At 45.5% G+C, this 27212-nt stretch overlaps 2 protein-coding genes across 2 annotated transcripts; one reads left to right on the forward strand and one right to left on the reverse strand.

The window, feature by feature from the left end:
• Positions 1-718: 718 nt before the first annotated feature.
• LOC109647884 (serine/threonine-protein kinase DCLK2-like) lies at positions 719-11575 on the forward strand. The gene is made up of 15 exons (XM_069519034.1): positions 719-1292; positions 3503-3888; positions 5768-5894; positions 6130-6243; positions 6450-6523; positions 6634-6706; positions 7105-7210; positions 7308-7365; positions 7468-7587; positions 7678-7824; positions 7902-8035; positions 8272-8349; positions 8538-8634; positions 8795-8875; positions 9049-11575. The coding sequence occupies exons 1-15, from the start codon at positions 857-859 to the stop codon at positions 9172-9174; spliced, it is 2157 nt and encodes a 718-aa protein (XP_069375135.1). The 5' UTR covers positions 719-856; the 3' UTR covers positions 9175-11575.
• Positions 11576-12798: 1223 nt separating this feature from the next.
• Positions 12799-27207, reverse strand: LOC109644643 (SH3 domain-containing protein 19-like). Its single transcript, XM_069519031.1, has 17 exons — positions 26888-27207; positions 23158-23194; positions 20863-20903; positions 20549-20624; positions 19915-20050; positions 19616-19787; positions 18291-19535; positions 18038-18109; positions 17129-17381; positions 16189-16468; positions 15882-16082; positions 15669-15727; positions 15325-15575; positions 15217-15248; positions 14938-15112; positions 14505-14599; positions 12799-14280 (listed from the first exon to the last, which is right to left on the reverse strand). Exons 1-17 carry the CDS (start codon positions 26973-26975, stop codon positions 14173-14175), a joined length of 3321 nt encoding a protein of 1106 aa, XP_069375132.1. The 5' UTR covers positions 26976-27207; the 3' UTR covers positions 12799-14172.
• Between the last annotated feature and the right edge of the window lie 5 nt (positions 27208-27212).

A 27212-nucleotide genomic window follows, 5' to 3' on the forward strand; every position in this document is an offset into this window, starting at 1 on the left:
GTGAATGCAGTCCTGTCGTCGGTTTCCTTAAAGCTGCACCTGGAGGAAGGACCTGCAGCTGCTGCTCAGGGTGATTGGAAGATCTGTCTCTTACTAAACCATGTGACTGCCATCTGTTTTTTTCACCAGTGATGGAGGGATGCTAAGGAACTGGACTACTCCTCTGCAAGACTGCTGGGACTCAACATGCTGGTTCAAGGTCTTTACGCCAATACAACAGGTTTGAAGCTAGAACAGTGAGGTCATAGCAAGGTTACTACGAGGGCTTGACCATATCACAAAGTAGGGTTGACCTCTGGTGGGAAAACTGTGGACCAGGAAAAACTTCCAGTGGATGAGTAGAGTCCATCCCGATCAATCATCGGACATTTGTGGATTAGTGCATCAAAGAAGTACCTGAATTCTACGATTATTTAAATACAGAAGGGTCTGACGGTATTACATAAGTTGTGTTTGTAGCATAAAATGAAGTTTGAGTAGCGTAACACTGGATTTACAACAGGATTAACTGATATAGATCTGGGATCTTATTTGGATTACAGAGACTTCAATCAATTAAAACTACAGCCAGAACCAGCACCAGGAAACCAAAAAGCACACTAAGGTTCTGGGCTGACCCATCTTTGTACTGGTTCCTCAGACGGGTCATCTGGACTACATGTAGGACAGTAGTGGAATTACAGGCATTTTACCGGGACAACAGATTAGAGAGCAAGCTAAAGACAAGTCGTTTCTGCTAGAAGAAGCTAGACACCTGACGACCAGGATCAAACTCACGTTTACCCTCGTTGGACGATGAACCTCATGTAGCAGGAAATCCACAAGACGTTTCAACGCTATAGAACCATTATTCAGAATGTCTCTGAGCAAGACCCTCGAGCTGGAGCACTTTGAGGAACGGGACAAGGTTCGCCGGGGACGCTCCACCCGGGCCAAGAGAGATGAGTCTACAAGCAGCGCTGGTGGTGGGGGATCTGGCCCCAGCTCCAGGGGCAGCAGCCTGGTTCCTAGCCCAGCCCACAGCGCCAACTGCAGCTATTACCGGACCCGAACCCTGCAGGCGCTCACCTCAGAGAAAAGGGCCAAAAAGGTCAGGTTCTACCGCAACGGAGACCGGTACTTTAAGGGTCTGGTGTACGCCGTTTCCAGTGATCGGTTTCGCTCCTACGATGCGCTGCTGATGGAGTTGACGCGCTCATTGTCGGACAACCTGCATTTGCCACAAGGCGTGCGCACAATCTACACTATAGACGGCAGCAAGAAGATCACCAGTATGGACGAGCTGGTGGAAGGTAAGATGCACAACTCTCAGATCATCGACTCAAGAGTCATCACTTCAGGCTGATACTTCAACTCACCATGTTCCTCCATTTCCATCTCATTTCTCTATTTCCATCACAGTCAATCGTCTAATAATTCCAGATATCTTTGTGTGTCTGTGCCGCACATATCTTGAGAACCGTTCATCACACTTGTCATGTGTATTGTTTAAGGCCTAGGGATACGTTCAATATTAATAAACTTTGACTGAGCAGGCGACCAGTGCTCTGGGACTCGTAGGTGACACTATAGATCACGACAACGACAGCTGTTCAGTCGAGCTTCACTAGACTTTCAATAAATAAGTGATCAGCTCTTTGTGCAGCAGCAGGTCTTCACTTCAGGTTCTGTGGACTGAGTCCAGCAGCAGGACTCTATTTACCGCAGCTCAGTTAAAGTTACGAATTATCGCGTTTTTCTAGCAAGATTATTTTGGACACAAAGTAAAGTTTTCAGAATCTTTCTTTTCATGATGACGGAAAATCATTTTTTCTTTCTTTGTAATTACTGAAGTAAACCAAATGATCTCATATGTATAAATTGACTTTTTATTCGGTCTTACTCTATTGTAACATGACGCAAGTGCCACTTATCAGACTGTCACTCTATTGATCGATCAGTCCTCTGGTCTGTCCTCTTTAACGTCCTCACTGTCTCTTTCCTCTGTGTCTGTGGAACACACTTGAATTATTTATCTCTGTGTACATCAACAGCAGAATGATTAGTGCATAATCAATACCGAGACAATCTAAACACTAACCCGGGACCCAAACATCCGACCGACCATCAGACACAGATAATTCATCATCACCTCATGAGGTTTCGTTTCGTTAAAATAACCACAACAAAAACATCCATCCACTTAAACCCTGAAGGTTTGGAAAACTTTTAGAGCTTAAGATCTAAAGCAGGAAATGATATTACTTTGAAATCTCTGGCGTCCGGTGCGTCTTCACTTCCTCTCTTGTCTGAAGTCGTTCAGCCTGAAACAAACCAGCGGCTGAGTAACATCCTGGATCATCAGTATTGATCTGGGACTGGTTGTAATGTCGGCTAATGAGCGTTAGAGGCAGGAAGCTGTTCAGCCAGAGACATTCTGAAAGTCACTAATCACTAAGCCTTCAGTGGAATAAACAAACAGAGCGGGGGCACTACGACGTAAAGCTGCGAGTCGAAGGTGTTCAACTCCTCTCTGTGCCTACGAGGAAAAAACATGGAAGCTTTTGTTTGGCTGCTTTCCAGCAACAAAAACTTAAAACTGAAAAAAATAACTGATGTTAATAGACTGTGACCATAGAGTCTGAATAAAGATGGACGACACCGCTCCACCCCCGCTGAAAAAGAAATAAGCCAAGATATTGCAATTAATATTTTTTAGTCTGGTCCGTGACCCATCTGTGAACATGGAGGAGGCAGGGTTTGTAACCAGCACTGCAGCCGACCAAAAGACGACGATCAAGATGCTTTGGCTTTTTAAAATTTTATTTTTGGAGCTGTCGTCTCGTGATGAGATGGACAGAAGCTGTTCTTTGTTGTTTTTCTGTATTTGAATAAAAAAATCCAGAGCAGCGGTTTGAATGGCAAAGTGAAATGTCCACATTTGGAAGGAGACGAACGGGAAGGTCACACACACAAAGAGAGAGAGAGAGAGAGAGAGGGAGACAGAGACAGAGAGAGAGGGACAGATATGCAGAGTCTGTGAACGTGCAAGAGAGGAAAAGGTGAGGGATGCAGGTGCAGTGTGAAAAAGAGGGAGTAAAGGTGTGGGACATGTAGAGCGAGGCAGAGTGAGACTACAGGAGAGAGACTCAGACGGAGCCATTTTTAACCATATAAGGCAAAACTGTCGTCTGCTGCTCGTGTGATTGGTTCAAATTGAATCAATTAAAAGCTTCAACGATTACTCGATGAATCAGTTCGTGAATTCACAGACAAATAATTCGTCTTTAATAATCAAGTATGGTAGTACGTGTTGTTGGTCCGTGGACATTTTTCAATAATTCCTGTCATTTATTGACAAAACAATTAACTCCGGAGACTGCAAATGAAGTGAACAGCTCAGCGTTTGTACCTGAGATATTTTGGCTTCAGGAGGAAGTGGAGACGTGTCGTCCATCTTGATTTACAGTCACTGATCTGACACTGTGCAGATTGAACATCTTTGTTCCCTCTCTCTCTCCAGGTGAGTGCTACGTTTGTGCCTCTAATGAGCCGTACAGAAAGGTCGACTACAACAAGATCTCCGTCCCCAGCTGGAAGCCCGGAGCCGGGGCCGGCGTGGCGAGCTCCACCCGGTCCACCACGGTGTCCACTGGTGTGTCAGCGAGCGCCGTCGCCACCAGCACCAGAGAGCGCCCTGAGGGTCGAGAGGGGAGGGAGAGCAAAGACTTCATCAAACCCAAGCTGGTGACGGTGATCCGCAGCGGCGTGAAGCCCCGCAAGGCCGTGAGGATCCTGCTGAACAAGAAGACAGCGCACTCCTTCGAACAAGTGCTGGCCGACATCACCGAGGCCATCAAGCTGGACTCCGGTGCCGTGAAGAGGTTGTACACGCTGGACGGAAAACAGGTGAGACAACGTGTGTCCTCTGACAGATTTAATTTAGATCTAGAGAGATTTCACACTTTGTTTGGTCCAGACCATCACACCAAAATGTAGTCCAACCAAAAGAGGTGGTCTGGGTCTAGTAGACTTTTTGACAAATCACAGGAAGTAGAGGCAGCATTAAACAACAGAGGAAGAAAACAAAGAGGAAGCAGCTGCAGGATTGCTTCCTCCGATTATATGTTTGAAACACGAGGACGAGTTCCTTTGGTGCATTTGAACTAGTTTCTCTCACTGTTTCCTCAAAGTGACTTTCAAAAATATAAAAGGAAAAATAAGGTTAATATTCCTATTGAGTGTTTACACGATTATCTTTCAGTCGTCTTTTCAGTGTTAAAAGTCGGGACGATGAGTTTAACGTGTTTTCAGTTTAAAGCTCTGAAACAGCGACAGTCAGCAAAACTCTTTTTTTTTTTTCTTTCTTCATCGCGTTGAACAGACTCTGAATTTCCTCAGATCCGCTCTGAAACTCTTTTGTCCTCGACAGGATTGAGGATTTATACTTATCGCACATTCACTGACAAAGCTATTTTTACCATGTCCACACACACACACACACACACACACTTTGAAGTCACAGATAAGACAGTGGAGAGCTGAGGATTTGTCGCAGCGTTGTGTGACTGATGCAGAGTTTTTGTAGTGAACTCAACTCCCCCCCCCACACACACACACACACACACAACACACACACACACACATACAACACACAACACACACATCCTCAGATTCCAGCAGTGTTGGCCTTAAGGAAATAAAGCAAAAAACAGACCGCTTTCAAAATAAAAGCATCAAATTATTCGCACTGGAAACAACGTAGGCTCATGTTGAAACTTTTACTTGTTTGAATTTTAAAACAATTTATTAGAGAAAATGACTTTAGAGCTAAAAAGGAGTAAAATCAGCAAACAAAGGGAAAAAGAAGAATAATTATCAGACCTTATTTTAGTTGAACGTTTTTAGTCGACACTTCTGATTGTAGATTTAAAGCTTTTATTTTGAAGGCAGCTAGTCATAATGAGGACTTTTATTCTTTGAACGACTCAGACGCTTTCACTCTTTTCACAGTCAGTCTGAATGAAACAAGGCTGGTGTGTGTGTGTGTGTGTGTGTGTGGGGGGGGGGGAGTTACTGGACGACTGGTTGCCATGGTAACTGCACTGCTGCAGTGTCTGTGTATATGTGTGTGTGCGCACTGTGTGATGGGGTCGTGTCATGAAAGGATGAGGGAGGGACGGACGCACACACACTCTCACACACACACACACTTTGTAGTTCCATAGATGTTAAGAAAAACAGTAACATGGGGGGTGAGAGGGTGAGACAGAGGAAGTATATAAAAATCAACATTCATGACGCCATCGAGTGTTTCAAACCGTCTCAGATGTTTCAGTGTGAATGTGTAAAGCTGCATTTTAATATTTCTGCTGAAACTAAACCTCTGAACCGTCACATCGTCGACCACCTGCTCAGAACGAACATACATCGACCGTCAGGAAACTCCCGAGACGAGAAGTCTGGACTTCATGCAACGCTTCTGTTTGTGTGTGTGCTGCTGCTGGAGCCATCACATGTAGTTAGACAACCCAGATAACTACAGTCACACTTTGAATAGTGACCGTCACTGACATTGTTCATCGATGAATTTCATTGTGTGTCTCTATTTAATCCGTCCTCCCTGTCCTCTGCTGATCCGTCTGCTCTTCACCTGCTCTCTCTCTCTTTAAATCTGGGACAGTTTGATGTGTAATTTGTGTTTAATCCTACACAGCAAATTCTGTGTGTGTGTGTGTGTGTGTGTGTGTGTGTGTGTGTGTGTGTGTGTGTGTGTGTGTGCTTGTAGCTGACCTGTCTGCAGGATTTCTTTGGAGATGACGACGTGTTTATGGCGTGCGGCCCGGAGAAGTTTCGTTACGCTCAGGACGACTTTGTGCTCACACACACCAGCAAGACGCAGACATTTGTTAATGGTGAGACACACACACACACACACAGACACACACACACACAAAAGACAAACAGAAACATTTCTCACATTTCAGAACCAGGATAAATTACTCTTGGCTTTAAAAATTCTAAAGCAAAAAATAAATAGCATCTGTTTTCTTTAGCTCAGAGTTAAACCCTGTGAAATGTTATGTTTTCATAAAATCAGTACAAACCGATGAGCTGGGCTTAACTGATGATACGACTTTGTTTTCCCAGAATGCCGAGCCAAAGCATCTCGCCCTGCTGCTCCTCCGAAAACTGCAACTCCCAAGATTCCCAGCAGCTCCGGGTTCTCCTCGTCCAAGACCAGGACCAAGTCTCCTGGTCCAGGTGTGAACATCAGAAAAATTTATTATAATTTATAAATTATTTATAAATTATAAATTATATAACAAAAAGAAATGTGACAAACAAATATTAAACATTTTAAAATTAAGGAAAATGTTATGAAAACAGATGAAAAGATAAAAAATGATTAAAAGTGTATAAATCATCATCATCAATCAAATATTCTCAATATTATCATTTGTCTGTAGCCAATGAGGCCTCAGGGAAGTCAGCCAGGTCCAGCCCCTCCCCCACCAGCCCTGGGACTCAACGCAGCCTCAAGGTCGGATTCATTTATCGATCGATCGACTGAACTGTTTTCTTCAAATCTGGAATTAGAAAATCTTTCTTTTCTCTTTCCACACTTTCACGTCTGTCTGGTTTTCTCTGCAGATCGCTCCTCGTCGATCCTCCTCCACTGACGTCAACGGAGAGTCCGAGCAGCCGGACGACGCCACTGTCGAAGGTTATTTAAAAAAAAAAACGAATGTAAAAGTGTGATGTAAAGTTTGGGTAAAAGAAAACCAGAAATAAATCGATCCAGGATCTGAAACTACAAAAGTTTGCAGTCGAGAATCTGAGTGAATTTTGAAAAGCAGCATCTCAGGAAAAGTCTGAAGATGTCAGTAGAAAAAGTCTGAGCCAGCAGCAGCTTGAACACATCAAGGGTTCGTCCCGGCTGACGCTACAAACGCCACGAGTGTTTGAAAGGTTGAAAGGTGACAGCAGACGCATGAACTTCAGGCCTCAGAGTGAAGATTCAAAGTCGTCAAACTGTGAAACCTTCACATCTGCTTGTTCAAACTGGAGAAAACCAGTGAAACATCCTGAGTACAGACTGAACAAATCGTTCTCCTCTCACAGTTAACGGGAATCGATCGGTTTCTTCCTCCAACATCAACGACAAATACAAAGTCGGGAAAGTGATCGGAGACGGAAACTTCGCTGTGGTGAAGGAGTGTGTGGAGAGGTGAGGGACGTGGAGAACCAGAAACTCCAAATATGAGACTTACAAACTGGGAGGTTTTGGACTTGTTGATTGACAGGTCGAGTGTTTTGATTGACAGGTCGACGGGACAGGAATACGCCCTGAAGATCATCGACAAGGCTCGCTGCTGTGGGAAGGTAACACTGACGTTTCTTTGAATATCGTGTTTTCACACGAGCGTTTAAGTGTCACACACCGGAACACTGTGTGTGTGTGTGTGTGTGTGTGTGTGAGAACAGGAGCACCTGATAGAGAACGAGGTGGCGGTCCTGCGGAGGGTTCGACATCCGAGCATCATCCAGTTAATCGAGGTGGACGAAACTCCGTCGCAGCTGTTCCTCGTCATGGAGCTCGTCAAGGTTCCTCCTCCTCTTTCTTCTTCATCCTCATCCTCTCATTTCTCTGAAGCAGGTGAACAGTGACCACTCTTGTGCCTCTGCCTCCACCAGGGCGGCGACCTGTTCGACGCCATCACCTCCTCTACTAAGTACAGTGAGCGTGACGCAAGCGCCATGGTCTTCAACCTGTCCGGAGCCATCAAATACCTGCACTGCATGAACATCGTCCACCGTGACATCAAGCCCGAGAACCTGCTGGTAAGCACACACACGCACGCACGCATGCACGCACACACACACACAAGGTTAAGGCGTTAACTGGAGTGTGTGATCAGGTGTGTGAGTATCCAGACGGCACCAAGTCGCTGAAGTTGGGGGATTTTGGTTTGGCGACGGTCGTGGAGGGACCGCTGTACACCGTCTGTGGGACGCCAACGTATGTCGCCCCGGAGATCATCGCAGAGACCGGGTGAGGAAACATTTCACTGTTTTTATGGCTCCGTGTCGGTGACACCCAGTGGTTGGAGGATTTACGTTTTCAGGTCGTCCGTCCATCCGTCCGTCCCATTGTGAACACGATATCTGAAAAGGGCAGTGAGGGAATTTATTTAAACTCAGCCCCGATGTTCACTTATAGAATCAGCTCAGTTTCCTAATTGGACTCGTTAATCATGATTGTTTTACCTGTTCTGTGTGTTTGTGAAGTTATGGTCTCAAAGTCGACATCTGGGCGGCTGGAGTCATCACCTACATCCTGTTGTGTGGATTCCCTCCATTCCGAAGGTCAGCGAATAATAAAACCTGCACTCGCTCTGTCAGACGATTTAAACAACATGTGTCCACATCTGGTCTCTGTTCTAATATAGTGCTTTGTTTTTCTATTGCATGAACTTTTATGTGTATTTGCTGCAGATGAATAACCTTCGTCATGTTTGTCGGTTCATAAAAAGCTGTTTCCTCGTCTTCCTCAGTGAGAATAATGTGCAGGAGGAGCTGTTCGATCAGATCCTCAGAGGGAAGCTGGAGTTTCCGTCTCCAGACTGGGACACCATCAGTCTGCCTGCAAAGGTACCACAGCCTCTCACAGTCCTTCGCTCACTGCTAATCGTCTTTACTGTCAGTGACGCAAACGCATGCAGGTCGGAGACACTTTGATAACACAGCTCATAAAAAAGAACAATGGTCGGTTCACTGCAGGCTGTTAACTGTCACATGACCTGTTCCCCAGATGCTGATTAGTCAGATGCTGCAGGTGAACGTAGACACTCGTTTCACTGCAGAGGAGGTTTTATCACACCCCTGGGTGACGGTAAGAACACACACACACACACACACACACACACACACACACACACACACGCACAAGCACAAGTGAAAGAAGTTCCTTCCTTGTTCCTCATTTCAAAACCTGCCTCAGTGAGGTGGAGGAAGTGGATTCCACTGCTCGATGCTGACAGCTGTCACTGGTGACTGTTTGTTTAGGACGAAGCTCCCGTCGACTCCAACACCGTGAGCAGCACTGAAGACCAGACCAGTGGAGACGCACCGGAGCCAGAGCAGGAAGCACCAATTCTGGAATCCAAACAAGTTCCTTCACCTCTGGTCTAAAAACCCCTCCCCCCCCCGTCGGCTCATGCCCTGGACACTGAACAGCATCGTCTTCATTTGAGCTGGAAAATCCGAAAGTTTCTCCACCTCTGGTCTAAATTACATCTGATTTTATCTTCTGGAAACCAAACAAGGTCCCACACTGGTGATCCACATCTACTTTCATTTCATGAACTAGAAATAAACTCCCTCACATCTGATCTAGAACTCGTCTTTCCCCCCCAAAAAAACCCACCTTCTCAGTCTAGATAGTCAATACGTGTTATTCTCTGAAAACGAAGCTAAATTCCCACATTCCTATTTCACCCACTGGAAAGAATAGAATACATCCTGAATGATTTCCCCAGATATTTGGTCTATAAGTGGTCGTATTTGATTTCATTCCTGGTGTAATTACCTCTGATCAATTGTAAATGAGCCGTATCTCTTTCCTTTTCGTATGGTATTAATGAACTCCCTGAAATTAAGTCTAGAACTCATCCTTCTGGTCTAGAAGCAGTCCTATCTCACCTACTGGAAACCAAAAGCGTTCACCAACCCCCAGTCGAGAATTGAGCTGTTGCTTCCGCTCAACACCAGACGGAGTTCCGTTTTACAACTGGAAACAAGTTCTTCAGTATTATTTCCGATGAATCAATTGGAGACTGTCCTCAGCTCTGATCGAGAACAGCATTTAATCTACCGAAGACTTTACGAAGTCACGTCTCTGCTGCCGTACTGGAAAGTATTTACACCCTCGTGGATAAGCTCCGTTACACCTCGACCAAACGTCCGCTTCGCTCTGTAACAGGAGTCTCACGCTGCTGCTCGAAGGACACACACCACATCACCACTGGAACACCGTGAAGGTGCTATTGGACTGTTTCACCAAGTGTTTCATCTACAGAACTCTCCCTCTGGTACAGGGATCTTATTCTCGGTAGTCCCTGCCTCTCGGTGACCAGGATGTCTTCCATTTATTCTGGGACACGTCCCGCTCCTCCTGCCTTTACCCTCCTGCTCTCCTTCTGCTGGCCTGAAGGACTCATTTCTTCCACTCGGTGCCCACCAGTCCAGGAAGAAATTCAAGTACTGTGCCTGTTTACGCTGCTGATGAATTCCTCTTAACATCCAAAATGCTCTTTCTTCCACAGGTCCTCAGAAACTAGCACTTGTTAATTACTGTACTGAAACATAAGGCTCATTGTTTTCACCATTTAATGAAAATTCACCTAGTATTCATTTTGGTTTCTGGTTTGCACATCAGCAAATAATGGGGATAAGAAAATCAATTTATGTTCGAAACTACCAGCACCAGTAAAAATTTAAATCACTACTTAACATGTTATAAAACATTTGCTCCCGTTCGAGGAAATCAAACAGCACGTTACCGCAAGGATTATTTATGCTAAGCTAGGCTAATCACCTCCTGGCTGCGATGATTTAATTTCTCATGTTGAACTATTCCTCTCAACAAGATTATTTGGGCTAAATATAAATAATAATATTTTCCATTGTGCATTTTGCAACAGAGTCTAAATGTCTCTAAACTTGAATGTTGGTAGTTTTTATGAAAAATATTCGAGTGGACACATTTTGAAAATTAAAAAGTCAAAACAATGAGCCTTCTCGACACAACCCCCGACCCGCCGGCCCTCACCTGTTGCTCAGGCTTCGTATTGTATCTCAAATTAACGGAACGATTTACAAACCTCACAAATTTATTTTAACAACCCTCTGAGGTTCTGATCCTTACGTACGACTGAGCTGAAGGGAACGTCCCGGTCCAAACCTCCAGTTCATGGAGGATCAAACGTTGTAAATGTTGTAAATACCACTCGTCTGTTGGTGTCTGTCTGTGTGAGTCAGTCGTGACGTAGGGAAATAGTAGCAAAAAAACAAAAAACAAGTTTAAAAGAAATAATCTGAGACACGATGTGTCAGCACCCTGAAAAAAACCTTGTTTTTCCAGACTCCGTATATTTAATGAACGATTTTCCACCTTGAAACCGAGACATTTTCACAAATGTAAAAAGTATTTTAATAGTCACTGATTCCAATAAAGAAAGTAGAGACAGAATGAAAGAGTCCAGGTTTTTGAAGGGTGTTGACGAACGGTAAAGAAAGAGTTTTTACCTGAAAGTTGAGTTTGGTCAGAACGACGGACTCGACGGATCTCTCTCTTTACACGGAGACATCGTGGGTCATCCACCAATCATATCGCTCCATCTGCACATTCATGCCGTCTGTTGATGTCACTGGTTATTAGAGTCAGTGCGGATGAAGGAAAGGTGTGTGTGTGTGTGTGTGTGTGTGTGTGTGTGTGTGTAAATAGGTGAATGAGTGTGTATTTGATTTCCACATTGTAATGTTTAAAGTTCACTTTGTGCGTTTTGTGTGTTTTTGCATAATAAAGGGGGGGGGGGGGTCATTTAAAAAAAAAAAAAAAACTTGAAACAAAGTGTCAGTCGTTGACCTGATGCTGTGACCTCACCATGACCTTTCCATGGCCTTGACCTTTGGCCGGAGCCGCTGATTAAGAGTTTGGCGTGACGTTCTGCTGAGGCGACGCTGCAGAGCGTTCACGACGAGGGCGACTGGAGGAGGACGACTTCTCTTTTACAACGACAAGTCATTCTACAAACTTTTTTTTTCCGGAATTCCAGAAATCAGTGAGAGGCAATTTATAAACTGCCATTTTCCAAATCTTACATAATCTCTAAACCAGATTACTGTCGCTCTTCATCGTCACATTTGCAGATAAACAACTCGTCTCTTATTTGCTTGTTATCCAGTGACCTTTGACCCTCGCCTTGAGACCGCAGCTAAACCTCTCATCAGTGGCTCGGCCTCGACCTTCTATGCCTGCTATGAACCCAGTAGTCTTAATTCTTTTCTCTTTGCTTTGAACCAAACCAAACGGAGCCTTGTGTCAATACTGTCGTGTTGCAGCCTCACCTGGGTCGTCAGAGGAGAACCGAGGAGATTTTAGTTATTTGACCCAGGGCGGCTGCAGCTGTTAGGCCCTTTGAGTGTGTGTTTTATAATCAAATGCAATGTGTGTGTGTGTGTGTGTGTGTGAGATCATTTCACATCATGCCTCATTTTAGACAGAAACTTTTTTTATAAAGTGCAGTAGAAGAATTAGGTTAATGAACCAAACCGGGCTGGTTTTCCTAAAAGGAGTCTGAGGTGGATTCCTGGTGGATAAAACAAATCTGAATAAATAATAATTTGCTGTCATTGCTCAGACTTCCTGAAGAGACTCATGTAAAACTAATCAGAGACGCAGTGTTTGGTCAAAGTGTCACTTTTAGGAAAACTAGTCCTGGCTCAAAGTGGAAGGAGACGTGAGAGCAGCAGTGTTTTGAAGACATGTTGTAGACATGTTTTGCTGATCTGTAATGTTGATGTGTGTTGATATGAAACATGTATGTTTGTTGGGATCGGGGGAGTTTGGAGGAAACACAAACCCTGACTGTATCAAGGAAAGATTCATTTGACTGTGAAAATAAAACTGATGCTGTGGCGTCATGTGAACCCTCAGCGTTGTCGCCACGCTCGTCTTCCTGCTACGTTATTTACAACAGGGACGTTTAAGAAATAGAATTAGTGACGTCACCGTGACATTAAATATAAAATGTGCAATTTTCAGGAATTTTATTTGGATTAAAAACTTTGAATGTTTGGTTACACATGAAATACCTTTAACACACACATCATTACATTGATGCAGATGAAACCTGTAAGATTTTCTCTCACGTTGAAATGAAATTAGTTGTGACGACGCTGTAACTCAAACCTAAAGAACGACTCAGGAAACAAAGACACAGAAATACGAGATGCTGTTTTTGAAATGTATCGTTGTAAAAAAGGAAATGTTGAGGAACAATTAAAGATAGAGAGTAAAGGTACAATAATTTGTCATGCGCCTCATAAATGTTTGAGAACCAGCCTGATATAAAACCTCACACCAGTGAATAATGTAATACTACGAGAAAAATATCGTGATTGAGAAGAAACATTACTAGAATAACTCCGACGGGTTCTTATCACTCGTCATAAACCGTCTCTAGTTCACTCAGACGTTAAATCCAGGTTATAATCAACGATGAATTTAATCATTTTAATCAGATTAATACCAATTAAGTTTATTGTTCGTCACTGTTAACGATTTGACAAATTTGAAATTGAATCTAAAAACACGTTTCTGTCATCGCTCCTTCACATGAAAAATGATCCAGTTCAACGGGAACGTAAATCTTTTTTTTTAAAAAGCTTTTTGTTAGAATTCATCCATGAAATATGTTCAACCTTTCATAAATATCTACACGTACCAGAGACAACTTCACAATTCAGAGAAGGTCGAGTCGATATTTGTTCTTCGGATCAACAAATTGTACAGTTTGAAAAATATTCAGCGTCTGTTTCCTGTCAGGACACGAACTACGTCCTGTCTCTCGTCTCACCGCTGAACAACGTGGATGTTTCAGTCAGTTTCTAATCTGCTCGTGATGAGACGCTCTTCATGTTTCACTACGTTACAGATGAAATGAGTGACGCAGGCGACCCCTCGCCGAGCTGGGACCGTCCCGATCAAAGCTGGACACTGACGCAGGATGAGGAGAAAAGAGAAGCTGAGATCGTCTGAAGACGTCGGCTCTTTAAGGCAGACGCAGTGAAAACACTTGTCAGAGTCCATGAATCAAATCCAAAATAAAAGTCAAATCCAGTTCCACAGAGGAAACATCCGTGACGACACGATACCAGTTCTACTCCGTCGTTAAGCCGTCCGTCTCGTTCGTTGTCGTGTTCCTTCAGTTCAGTGACAAAACGATCTTTAAAAGCCGACCAGAAAATTAACTGATCAGTTTTGGGGAAAAAGAAAAAGAAATTTAAAAAAAAACCACAGTCCGTGTGTCTGTCGGTGGCGGCGCAGTTTCCCGCCCGTTTGACCGAGAGCAGCTGCGGACGCAGGAAGTCAATCTTTCTTTAAAAATCCTCTCTGCTGTTTCCTCGTCAGAGAAGAGAAATGTAGTTTTTCGGAAATATCCCACGTCTCCCACCCACGACTCCCAGAATCCACTGCTCATCCACAAACTCCACCTGTGTTATAATGTCACCGACCTGCAGGGGGACACAGAGGGAGAGGGGAGCTGTTTTTAAGTCTGTGTAATGAACATTGTTTTTGGCGGCAAGTAAAGAATGACGACGTGTTTCCACTTCCTCCAAAATACGCTGAACACAGAGGATTGAGACGATTTAGTAGCTGTCATGTCGTCCATCTTTATTTTCAGTCTGTGGTTCAGAATGAGATCACGAAACCTCTGCTACTCGCGACGCTCTCGTACTTTTAATGTGAGCTCGTCCTCGCTCTCCGCCGTGAAGTCAAACAACGCTTTGCCCGCCCCTTTAACCGCCGTCAGCTGGTCTGGGATTGGCTGGACTGGAAACAGGAAGAGAAAGTAAGGGTCAGAAAAACTGGCGGCAAAACACAGAGCAAGTTCATCGCTGATGATTCCGCCTGCTACAGGTCAACTCACATCCTGATTCATCAAGATGGATTCCACTACATTTTTCTGAAGACTGACTCGTGAACAGACCAATCAGCACCTCAGCAACTAACGTCTCTGCTGTGATTGGATAAACTGTTTAACCCCGGTGCGTCATTTTGAGTGCTAAACCCCGCCCACCTGGTGCAGCCAGGGAGATGAGTCAAACCAGCGGGAGAATTTTGTAAAACACTATTTGTCCCGTGTGTGTTTGTGTGTGTGTGTGTTGTACCCTGGTGCGGCTGTGTGAACGCAGCAGGGTAAAGCCCCTCCCTCCCCTCCAGTCTTCCTCTCCTCCACTCAGTGTCTATGTGCTTAGTCACTTGGATCAGTGCCCCCTTGTGGAAGGACAGATCCTCTTCAGTCTGACCGGGGAAGTCAAACAGAGCCACAGCCCACTCCTCCACCTACACACACACACACAACACACACACACACATTTAAACACAACCTCTGACGTATGAGGAAATACTGCAACACAATAAAAACACACCCTGTCAAACACACTCACCTCAGAGGTTGAGTCCTGTGACGTCTTTGGTTCTGTGGAAGACAAATGTACAAAATAAAGCAACATTTATTATTAAATCTTCACCTTTAATAATTTTCCTCAGCCCACCGTTATTTTCCGTCAGTGTCGTATCCGTCGCTGCCGCTTTAGTCGTCTCCTCCAGCGATGGCGTTTTTTGTGGGAGCGGCTCCACCACCTCGCTGAAGTTCAGGGGGAATATTCCTATTCGCCCGTGGATCTGGCCACGCCCCCACTCCTGCCCTATGAGCTCAAGCAGGGTGATGACATCACCCTGGGAGAAGGTGAGCTCGTCGCCCTCCTCTCCCTCGTAGTCGAACAGGGCAACGCAGCGAGGGCCGCTGTGAAACGCAAGACAGATTAGAACGTGGTCAACTGAGTACGGGCGAGCATTCAGGGTCCGTTGTGTCGTTCGTGATGTTTGTGCGTCGGACCTGACGGGAGGAGGGTCCGGCTGTTCTTTCTGCTCAGGAGGCTGCACAGGGAGGATGGACTGAAAAACATCGTTCAGAAAAGTTTTTTATCTTGTGATGAATTTAGTGTTTTAAACCAGGTCTTAGTCAATAATAAATATATAAACATATATTCATCAACCTTAAACACATCAAATAATAAATCAACACCACAGAGAAAAGCTGTTGAGTCACCTGTGACTCCGACAGGCCGACGTCCTCCAGGGAAGGTTTCGATTGGCCGTCCTGATCGGGGACAGGCTCTGGTTGTGTGTCCAAGTCCAGGAGACACTGTGATGCGTTGATGAGCGGGACAACGGAGGTTTGACTGACTCCTTCATCAGGGAGACGCTCTGAGGGCAGCGGGTCGTCCAGGACAATCAGGACTTCCTGTTTCTATGGCAACAATGTGAAATAACACACCTCAGGCCTCAAGGTAAATGAACTTGTATGTGTGTGTGTGTGTGTGTGTGTGTGTGTGTGTGTGTGTGTGTCCACACACCGTGTAGCTGGTATAGAGAGGATGTCCAGGTTTAGGCCGGGGGGGCAGAGGGGGTCCTCTTTTTGTGACCCTCTGAGCAGGCAGCTGATTGGCTGTTACGGGATGGGGAGTGGTCTGTGAACTCTGGGCGGCTGGTGACACGGAGAGAGCGGGAGTGGCTTTGGAAGGCAGAGGGACCTGGTTGGCTGAGGAGGTCGAGTTGACGGACGGAGGCGGCGGTCGCCCGGGAATGGACTTGATTGGTGGAGGACGGAGGGGGAGGAGCTTTTCACCTGAGGGCCTGAGGAGGACAGAGTGACTCAGGTGAACTGGTGAATTTTAACATGGAGGAGAAAACACAGCTCCTGGGTCTGTGGTGTCTGTGGTGCCTGTAGTGTCTGTGGTGTCTGTAGTGTCTGTAGTGTCTGTGGTGTCAGATGATATTCAACATTTTTGTGAGGGAGACGAGCTCCTGTCTGAGTCCCAGAAAGAGTTTGAACTAAAGTTTAAGAAATTCCCTCGAGGTGTTCTCGAGATATCAGGATGACAGAAATGTGATGGACTGCCTGAAGACATAATGGCTTCGGCCACTAGGTGTCGCTGGCACGGAGGAAAGAAACACTGAAAAACATTGAGTCTCCTGTTATGTGTTTTTCCCTCAACCTTAACTTACTTCAGTGTAAATGTTGTGAATCAACAGACTGTTTGTTTATCTGTGCTTGATTTTTATCTACACTGAGCAGCAGCAGCTCTCACATCGAGTCGTCTGGAATAAATACGGAGTTACTGAGCACATTCTTGTCGTTCCAGAGCGACGGGGGAAATGACTCCAGTCGATGCCGAGCAACATAATTCCTATTTAATTAACAGACATCCTCACCGGGATGGTAGAATCACATTTGACCGTTTATGCTCCTTCTGGATTATCAGAGTGTTTAGACTCAGGAAATCTCCGTCTTACCGACGAGGAAGAGGAGGGTCTGAGGGGTTTGCAGCTCTGGTAGTTTCTGCTTTATGTTGGATCACGGGGCTTTTCCTCAGGGACGGAGCCGGTGCTGTGACGGGGGGTTTGGCTGGAACCGGAGTGGCAGTGGCGGCTGGCGGTCCTGATGGTTTGGGGGTGAGAGCCGGAGCAGCTGCAGATTTGGATGAGACCGGGTTTGGATCCGGAGGCGTCGGTGAAGTTCCAGTAGGTTTGGGAGCCAGATTTGGAGCTGCAGGTACAGAGTAGACGTCAAAATACGTTATAAATCTATTTCATCATTACTTCTTATTCATGTCAGAAGGTGAAGTTAATGAACAATAGTGGAATTTACGTTTTAGGAAGTTAGAGAAAAAAAAACACACAACAAAACTGGTTATTATTAACTTTATTGAGCACGAAATCTCCACACACACACTTTGTACAGTTAATCTGGAAGCCTAGGGCGGCGTGACATTTCTGACACTCTCTAGACAGTTGACCTATCAGAGCAGACTTGCATGTTGGGGGGCGGGAACAAGAGCATTTCAGACAAAGGATGAACAGAGGTTCATTCTGACAAACAGAGGGGGCTCTTTTTCTCCTTACACAATCACAGCATTTGTCTTCACAATGTTTGGATTGCATAATGTAACACACACACACACACACACACACACACACACACACACACACACACACACACACACACACACACACACACACACACACACACACACACACACACACACACACACACACACACACACACACAAAATGTCTCCACGTTTGCATATTTCAGCCACATAACAACGACACATGATTTACGTCTGTAAGCTCTCAAATGCTTCATTGTGCTTCAGCTACATCCAGATTACTGTTCTCTCACACACACACACTCACTCTTACCGCTGGCTCTGCGTGGTGAGGTCAGTGCTGCCGGTTTGGCCGGGACGCCTGGACGAAGACTTCCTACTTTCACTGAAACAACAAGAATCAGAGAAGTGGAAGTGAAGAGTTTAGAGTGACTGAGGCTCACGCTAATAAATAACTGACAGATACATTCGCATAACTAATAAAATATCAAATCCTTCACTATGTTTTCGAAGTCCCCACTGTCTGCGGGCGGAGGTACAGATTAAAACAGTGGAATAACACCCACCAGTTTGTTTTGCATCGTCCGGCGTCTCCTCAGCCTGATGCTCGGCCTGCGCTCCACCGCTGACCTCCACTGAGGGTCTCGGGGGAAGAGTCGGGATGGTTTGCCCAGCTGTGGTGCTCTTATCCTGTTGTGCTGCTGCAGTGCAGGCCCTGGGGGCGACCGGGGGTCTGGGCGGAGGTTTGGGGTTTGGAGCGTCACTGAGAGAGGGTGTGAGTTTGGGCGGAGGGGGCCTGGGGGCCGGGACGGGGGCCGAAGCAGGAGAAGCGATGTTAGATGACGGGAGTGTTTCCGGAGGACACTGTGGTTTTGGTGCAACTGAGGGTTTTGAAGGTGCTGCAGCAGGTTTCAGGACACAAGGCGTTGACTCTACGGACGTTTGAGTCTCAGCGTTCGACTCCTCGGACAGAGATTCATTTGTTTTCTGCGCAGCCGACTCCGCCACCACTGCTGGCAGACCACCATCTTCCCAGAAGACTTTGCTGGATGGTTTGGAAGTGTGTGAAAAGTTTTTGGGTTTTGGGGCGACAATGGGAGGGGCAGATTTTGCCGGTTGGAGACGAGGGCGAGGCCGAGGTTCAGGTCTCTTTGTCATAACAAAGTCTCTGTCGTTACTGTCCCCACAGCTCCCATCAGCCACCTGCTGCTGCTCGAACGCTTGTATCCTCGCTCTCAGCTCCGCCATGTCCTCGTCCTCTTCCTCGCTTTCTGACTGACTGTGCCCGCTGCTGTCGCTGCGGTGATCAGGAAAACCCCAGTCGTCTGAGCTAAACGCCTCGAGCAGCTCCTGCAGGTACTTCCCCTGACTAACTTCTTGGCTGGTGGTGTCAGCTTGAGCACGGGCGGCGAGCGTGGCCAAACCGTCCTCACGTAGCTTGACCAGAGTCTGAACTTTGACCTCGCTCCTGCTGATTGGCTGGACACCGAGCTTAGAGCGAGGGCGTGGTCTAGGACGCTCCAACGGGACTTGAGAAGAAGAGGAAGAGTCAACTACAGCAGAAGCCGGATCCCCCTGGACAGTTTGAGCACAAGTGGTCGAGGTCAAAGGTGAAGAAAGCTCCGTGAGGACGTCACAGCGCTGTGCGTGAGCCGAAGCGTGCGTGACCTTCTCGGGCTCCGTGTTTGTTCCGACACAGTCACTGTTCAGGGACGTTGATCGGCTGCCGGTGGTGGTGATGTCATCGATGTGAGATGATTTGGGAGGGTGGGGATGAGGGGAGGGTCTTGGTGGTCTCACCGGTCTTCTCACTACAGAGGAACAAATTATTCTCGTAAATATTCACAAACAAAATGTCAGAGTCATGTGAAAAATAAAAAGCAGCACTCGCCCTGAGGGTCCAGTGGATCAGGAGCAGATCCTGGGTCAGTCTGTGTGGCGATGGTTGTTGTGGAAATTGGACGTGATGCGGTTGAGGATGAGGATGAAGAGGAAGAAGAAGAAGGCAGGAGAACCTGCTCCTGTGTCTTCTCCCTGATCACCTCCTCGTACGAAGGAGGCGGCTGAGGGAGAGTAACATGCTGTTCACCCTCTTTTTGTATCCATGCTTTTTACTTATCCTTGTGAAACTATTTGTTTTTTTAATTTTTCGTTCCATTTCAACCCAGTTCAGATGAAGTCGACGGTTACCTGTATGGATGGAGGGATGGTGGGTCCCCAGATCTGTGCGGCAGGAGGAGGGGGAGGTGGGAAGCCTCCAGAGGCCCCTGGGAACCAGGAGGTGGAGGCCAGCGGCTCTGCAGACAGGATGGTGATCTCCGGTCGCCTGGCAACAAGTACAGTTAGCAAGGAGTCAGGGACACATCTGTGAATAGAGATTCTTACAGTTGACAAATTAATGTTTCAGGTCAAATTATGAAAAAGGTGAAACGGCCAAGCTTTTAATCAAATATCAGATTCATGACAACTCTTTTTTTGGATGGAAAACTTTAAAACATTGGCCTGGACACTGGCCTCTGGCCGTTTCCGGCGCAGAGACATGATAAAAGTTTTTTTTTATTTTTAGAACTTCAAAGACAAGCGTGATGAGGGTACGACCTCAGTGAAACTTAAACCACTCACAGTAACATGAGTGTGAACGATGAGATTATAGTTTATAAATGTTTATAAATGTTTGGAATGTGAGGCAGGAAGCAGCTGGACGACCAGGTCACGTCAGTTGACTGAAACTAGTCTTTTACTGACTGCACAACTTGATGTGAGCCTTTTCACTTTCACGTAACGATTCAGAAGAAGATGATTGGGAGATCCAGCAGCGTCTCACCTCCTGTCCCGCTCTCGGTCCCTGTCTCGCTCTCTGGGAGTGGACGTCTCGGAGAGAGAGGTCGACCTGGTGGAGGCTGACGGACGGGAAACAGCTCAGAGTTAAATAGAGACGAGTGAAGTGAAGGAAACGAGCAGAGGCTGAAAATCCAGGGGAAGTTATCAAACAGTCTGTTGGTTTGGCAGCTTTAAAAAGGTTGACTGGGAAATTTTGATTTCATCACAAGCTTGTTTAACCTCCGCTGGATTTAAACATTTGAAATTCTAGTCAAGACACTGTGACTAAATTAGATGTAAAAGGAGAACTTCACTCACTTCTTTTGATGGCAGCTCTGATGGACGAGAGAGGACCCTGGCTACAGAGAGAGAGAGAGAGAGGAAAAAACGGAAACTGTGAGTCGCATTATTTAACCTCAGTTTCCATCATCTCCCTCTGTAAATCTCTCTCTCTCTCTCCTCTCTCCCTCTGTTTTCCAGTGACAAACATAGCTCGCTCGTCCCACCCACTCTCTCAGTATCGGAACTCCACACATCCACATTTTTCATGACGTCATTTTTTTTCTTCTCTAGGGGCTGAGGGTTCGCTGCCTTCCTCTAACGAAATTAAGTTCCACTTCATTGTGTGTGTGATGGGAATTTCTGAATTACTTTAATTCCCTAAACTTCAGTCGGCCTTCTTCAGGCTCTCGATTCCCTAAACGCATCAAAAGTTTTTCTCTCCTGTGTAAAAAGTCAAAACACAGAAAGAGAGAGAGAGTGAAACCACAACGTGTCATACGGACAGAAAACATGGAGGTCATGCTGGTCAAGCTGTGGGCGTAACAAACCTGCTCGCTCAATGTTTTCTCCTCCTCCTCCAATCACAACAGACACCAGAGAGAAATGTCCGCACCTCTTTTTTTTATTTTTTATGTTGCTCCACTTTGTTTAACTAAAACCCTCTGTGGTTTTCTTCAATGATCTTCTTTTTTTTCTTTTTTTAACTTTCAGAACAAAGAACTTGCTGAAGTCATGTTTCTCTTAGCACAGCAGAGAAAGAAAGAAAGAGTGGGGAGACGTCAACAGTTGGCATCCAGACCGATCAAACTGATTCACAGATATTTCAGCAGCTCGAGGTTCAGAAAGAAGCCAAAAATACTTCCCACACAAAGAGAGAAGTCGTTGCTGTGATGCAGGGACTCACCCAGACGACAGAAGGAGGTCAGACGTCCTTCTGCAACTTCGTCTCTCTCAGGCTCAGTCTTTCTAACTGTTTTCTGCTCTTTGTCTCTGTTTGTCTCTCTTTCTCACGGAGCTGTAAACCAACGTGACTCACCCCTGACACTGTCCAAACCCTCCAAACTCTCTGCTTCACTGTCAACACTGATGGAAAAATACTCCTCTTTTCCTCCCCTTTCCATTTCTGACTGTTCACTGGAAAAAGAAAAAAATAGTGGGTTGGACAGAACACTGAGCTAAAACCTGGTAAATGACTCTTCATGACGCTGATTTTATTTAGACAAAAACAGATGATACCAATTTGAACTCAATGCTAATTCTGTCTTCGTAAACACTGTTCATGTTCCGCTCTTGACAAACGGGCCGGAGGCTGTCGAGGAGTCAGGAGATCCAGTCGATTTGGCTTCACTTTTCAGGAGACACCTGGTGTAACCATAGCAACAGTGACGCATTTCAGCAGTAAAACATGGAAGTAAACCTTGTCCCACCGCGACTGTTTCCAGGTGCTGATGTGACCCGCGCGTGGCAACACGTCTTTGAACGTTCCGATCTTTCCGATCTCGCCTGTGACAGGTTTGTGATCTACAAGCGAATCTATTCTTCTGCGTTTGAAGCGTCGCTAAAGAAAATCTACTCACACATGCGAGAGAAAACCCCACCCCCGCCCCCTTGTGTCTCTGGGTCTGACACACTCCTGAAAGTATTTGGGCTGTTGGTCGGTTGGCATAGCAACTAGCCAGAGAAGTCACAGGGTTTAGAAGAGTGTTTGTGTGTGTGTGTGTGTGTGTGTGTGTGTGTGTGTGTGTGTGTGTATTGGGGAAGCAGAGCCTCAAGTTTGGTTTACTTTGCTTTAAAAAGAGAGAAACAAAAGTAGAAGGTCGTGAAACAGTGGAAATCCCCCTGATACAGACAGATAGATACTTTATTGATCCCGAAGGAAATTCATGATGAAACAGCAAAATAAGAGACTGATAATAATAAAATAACTAAAATGACATATATGTAGTTTCTGAGTTCGGCAGATGTCTTTCTGTGAGAATTGAATTTGTCAAATCAAGGTTTTCAATGTGTTTGTATCTGAACTTAGTGAGTTGGAGGTTCTAAGTTCCTTCTTCTTCACTGTTGGCAGAACACATTTTCAACTTCCACCAAAGATGGCTGTACTTCCACCTCCACATCGTGAAGCTAACCCTATTTCCCAGAGGTTGCATTATGGGAAATGTAGGCCACAGGATTTTTGGACCTCTCCTACGCAAGGGACCAAAATTCAGGATACTTTGGACTTTGCTGTTTAAATTTTGACTTTATGGAAGTAAAATGGAAAATCATTGGAGTTCCCCTCTAACGTGTGGACGGAGCCAAAGAGGCTGAGGAAGAAGAAAAACCTTTTACCTGTGACGATGCTCGGGCTTACGTCTGTCAGGACGACCTGCGGAGAGAGAGAGAGAGAGAGAGATTGTGATTAATACTTGTGTTCGTCAAAAACATGTTTCACTTTGACATAAAGAAATCAGCAAAGTTTCAAGGGACTCTGGGGGCCCCAGGCATGAGGGACCTGGGGGGGCCATGCAATAAACCAAGACATTCTAGTTTTAACCAAACCTCTAACATGACGAAACTTTTGGAGCGTTAGCAGCATGGGGCCTCGTTAGGGGGGTTCGGACCATGACGTCGTTGTGTTATCTCCGGTCCGTTGCTGAATTTATGGGGGTTCTCACAAAATTCACGGTTCTGTGGACCGGCCGTTCTCAGGGCCCCCCCCCAAATAATTGCCTACTTTGCCATCCTGTTTTAACATCCCTGCTTCAAAATTAAACACAATAAAAGGAGTCACATCACCGTCCTCTGGTGACATTAGTTTGACGAGCGCTAAAAAACAAGTAATAAAACGTGTCCTGAACCTCCTGTCATCACCTTTTCAAGGTGAACAAAGAAAAGAAAGAGGACAGGACTTTTTTCTCTCTGTGAACATTTCCTACCTCCTTTCCTCTTCACATCACAACACACCTCGGCTCCCGGTGGCGACCACAGACACTAAGTGTTGACGTGTTCGGAAAAGATTTGCTCGTATCCTTTTTATTCTTCTGTTGAAAAGTGAAAATTTCTCTTTCCTCCACTCTGTCCTCTTCTTCTCTACTTCTCTCCTTCTCTAAACGTCAGACCGGAACGCCCAGCTTTCTGATTGGCAGCTACCATACAGGAAGCGGGGCTGCGATTGGCTGCGGTTGGGATTCTGCTGGAGTCATCAGGACCTTTAACACTTCCAGATGCTTGATCTGAAGCAGGCCGGCTGAGCTCTGTGCCGGAGCTGCGTTCAAACGTGCAAATGCACAGCGCAGCAAAATTTCCCCGCAGCGCTCGTCATCTGTTGGATCCTCCCAGCTGGCACCAAGGGGGGGAAGGTTGGAGGTGAGAGACGAGCGCTAAAGGGATTTAATGCTTTGTGGAAGGAAACGTCATTAAAAAGGAAAAAGACTTTTATGGAAGATGTAGCAGAACCACAATGCAGTTCAGCAACGCATGACCTCACCACGTTCACACTGAACGAGCAGTGTCTGTTGTCAACATCTTTCACTTTTCAAACATCAGTTTCTTCACTTCTTCTAACATCAGTTAGAACTTTTATGAACTCAGGTGTAATTTGACCCGAGACAGTGACTTTCAACATTTTGATTACGCTGCATATTTTCCCCAAAGCTAAGGAGCGGCTGAACACAAACCTCGTGGTAAACAAGGAGACGCCCCCAAAAAAAATTAATCACAGATTGTCGTTAAAGCCGCACACAGGAGGCAGAACCACAGGCAGGAATGCTGCACGCAAACACGCAACCCGATTGTTGGTGCTTTCCAGAGTTTAGTATTTGCAGCTCTTGGGAACAAAATGTGAGAAATAAAAGCTTTTGAAACACATTGGATTTAAACTCAGAGACTTCAGCTTCTCACGATGACATGATTCACAACAGCAGCTGACTGAGACTCGGAGCAACACATGCTCCCGGTGTGTTTCGTCCACACTGAAGCTCGTTCACAGTTCGTATGAGCATCAGCTGGTGAACTAACAGCACTGACACGTGGATTTCTATGTTGTTGTTGCTACTGGACAGAAGTAATGGCTGAAACCAGGAACACCCCCCCCCCCAGGCCACAAGACATTTAATCTGTGCCATAAGAATTCAGCTTGTGCTACAATCCACATATCTGCTCCTTATCTTTCTCCTATTATTGTGTATTTTTGGTAAATACAAATTGTATTATTCCTGTATTTATCATTATTACTACTCCATCTTTCTTCACAATGACTTTTTCACTTGTTTGGTTTGTAAGTGTGATAATAATTATCTTGTATCGTGAAAAACTGTTTTGTTTGTGATCATTTAAAGGTGTGCTTGGAACTACAGCCGCTCAATTCTCGTTGCTGTGGAGTTTCTGTTATCAACTGTCACCTGATATCACCTGTCTGAGCCGCTGCTACTGCCTATTTCCTCTTCTCTTCATTCAAAACAAACAGAAAACAGGAAATGTCACTTTCCTCGCAGCAACAAGACTTAATGGAAACTCTACCTCGTCTATTTATCAAGTACAGACTGTAAATAAAGATGGACGATGCATCTCCACTTCTACCACTTTGCACAAAAACGAAATCAGTCACAGCTGTCAATCATCAAGTCCGTTTTCATATCATCAACAGTTAACTTCTGTTAACGAGGAGGTTTGGATACGTGACCTATGCTGCAGCCGGCCACCAGGGGGCCAACCAGATATTTTGGCTTCACTTGTGAAAGCTGTCATGTCGTCCATCTTTATAGACTATGATGTAAAGCTCAAGTGGGAAAGACGTCATCCTGGAGGGAGATTTGGATAAAACCCTCATGTTAAGTTGTTTATATCTTTGTACTTCAACACAGCCTGCATATAAACAACATTCTGGAAAATGAGAAATAAAAAACAAACTATTGCGATCTGGACCTAGTTTCTGTAATTGTCGCATTTGAGAAGAAAGACACAGGATGTGTTTGTCATTTGCGAAAATACGCCCGGTCCTAAACAGAGGGATGAGGTGATGGTGAAATTATACGCTTGTCTTACACACACACACTTGAGACATGTTAAATTATCCCTTGTGTTTCTCTGAATGAGACTTGTACATAATGGTTTTAAGTCTTGGCACAGGCCTGCCCCATTACAGCCAACTGGGAATGTGTGTGTGTGTGCGTGTGTGTGTGTGAACTTTGAGCCAAATGATGACATATTCGCATGTTGTTACAAGAATTTATTGCTTTGGGTTTGAGCGGGTTACACCCACAGTCTCACACAGTGAAGTTCACCCGCACTCTGGATCTCAGATCAGCAGTTTGAGACCGTGAGCATCCAGGAAGAGATTTCAGTCTATGAAACGTACGAAGAAGGTTTTTATAAAGACATCGTGGTTCCTATAAACACAAAGTTAACAAATTCAAACTGCCTGTTGAGTCTAAAACGAAGCGATGACAAGCAAATACTCACATTTAAGAAGCTGGAACCAGTCAGTTTTTGAAATATTTATCTTCTTAAAGTAATAGTTTAAATAATTGATTTATTGTTTCTTGACTTTTAATTCAAAGTCATTATTTCCTGAAGGGATTAACCTGCTTGTTGAATGATAAATCATTTGGCTCATAGTTTGAAACAGTCACAAAACTTTTTATAAATTAAAAATAAAGTTGCAGGTTAAATCTGTTGATCAACTCTAATCGACTATTCACTCATTTTCATTATTTACTTCTTAGGTTTATCTACTCATTATTTAAATAATCGATCCATTAGTCATTGGGTTGGAAAATACTATAATTTAACATTGAGTGAACTGAACCAATAACTTGGTGATGTATTTTCAATCCGGCTCATCAGTCCTATGAGACTTTTAACAGGGAGACAACAAATATCACAGACGTGTCCTGCAGGAGACACGAGGATCCCATTCATGGAAACATGAAGAACAAAACAACCCAATGAGCTGATATCTGGACCATGGAGGTGATTCATGTTCTCCTTCCATTCTAACCGGTGACAACTTGTCTGAATGTGTAACAGGTGGAATCTGAATAAACGTGACGACTGTCCGGGGACAGTTTGGCTCTCTTACCTCCGGAGGTGTGGGGCTGTCGTCGGACCACTTGTTCCCGGCTCTCCCTCATGTTTTCCTCCTCTTCCTCGGACCGAGCCTCGGCCATGTCTGCTCGGGGCTCCCCGGTGTTCTCCTCGGTGGAGTGAATCGGAGCCGGGTCCAAACCGCAGAATGTTCACGGGGAGGTTAAAACTCCGACATTGTTCCCGCTGCTGCTGCTGCTGTTGTTGTTGTTGTTTGCGTCGTCGCGGAACATCCGAGCGGCCGCGGGAGCTCAGCTCGACGACCCGGGACAAGTTCACCCGAGCACGGCGCAGCTGCAGCGGCCGAAGTGACGTCCGGG

This window comes from Paralichthys olivaceus, chromosome 22, assembly GCF_024713975.1.
Source record: "Paralichthys olivaceus isolate ysfri-2021 chromosome 22, ASM2471397v2, whole genome shotgun sequence".
In the NCBI taxonomy this organism is placed as follows: domain Eukaryota; kingdom Metazoa; phylum Chordata; class Actinopteri; order Pleuronectiformes; family Paralichthyidae; genus Paralichthys; species Paralichthys olivaceus.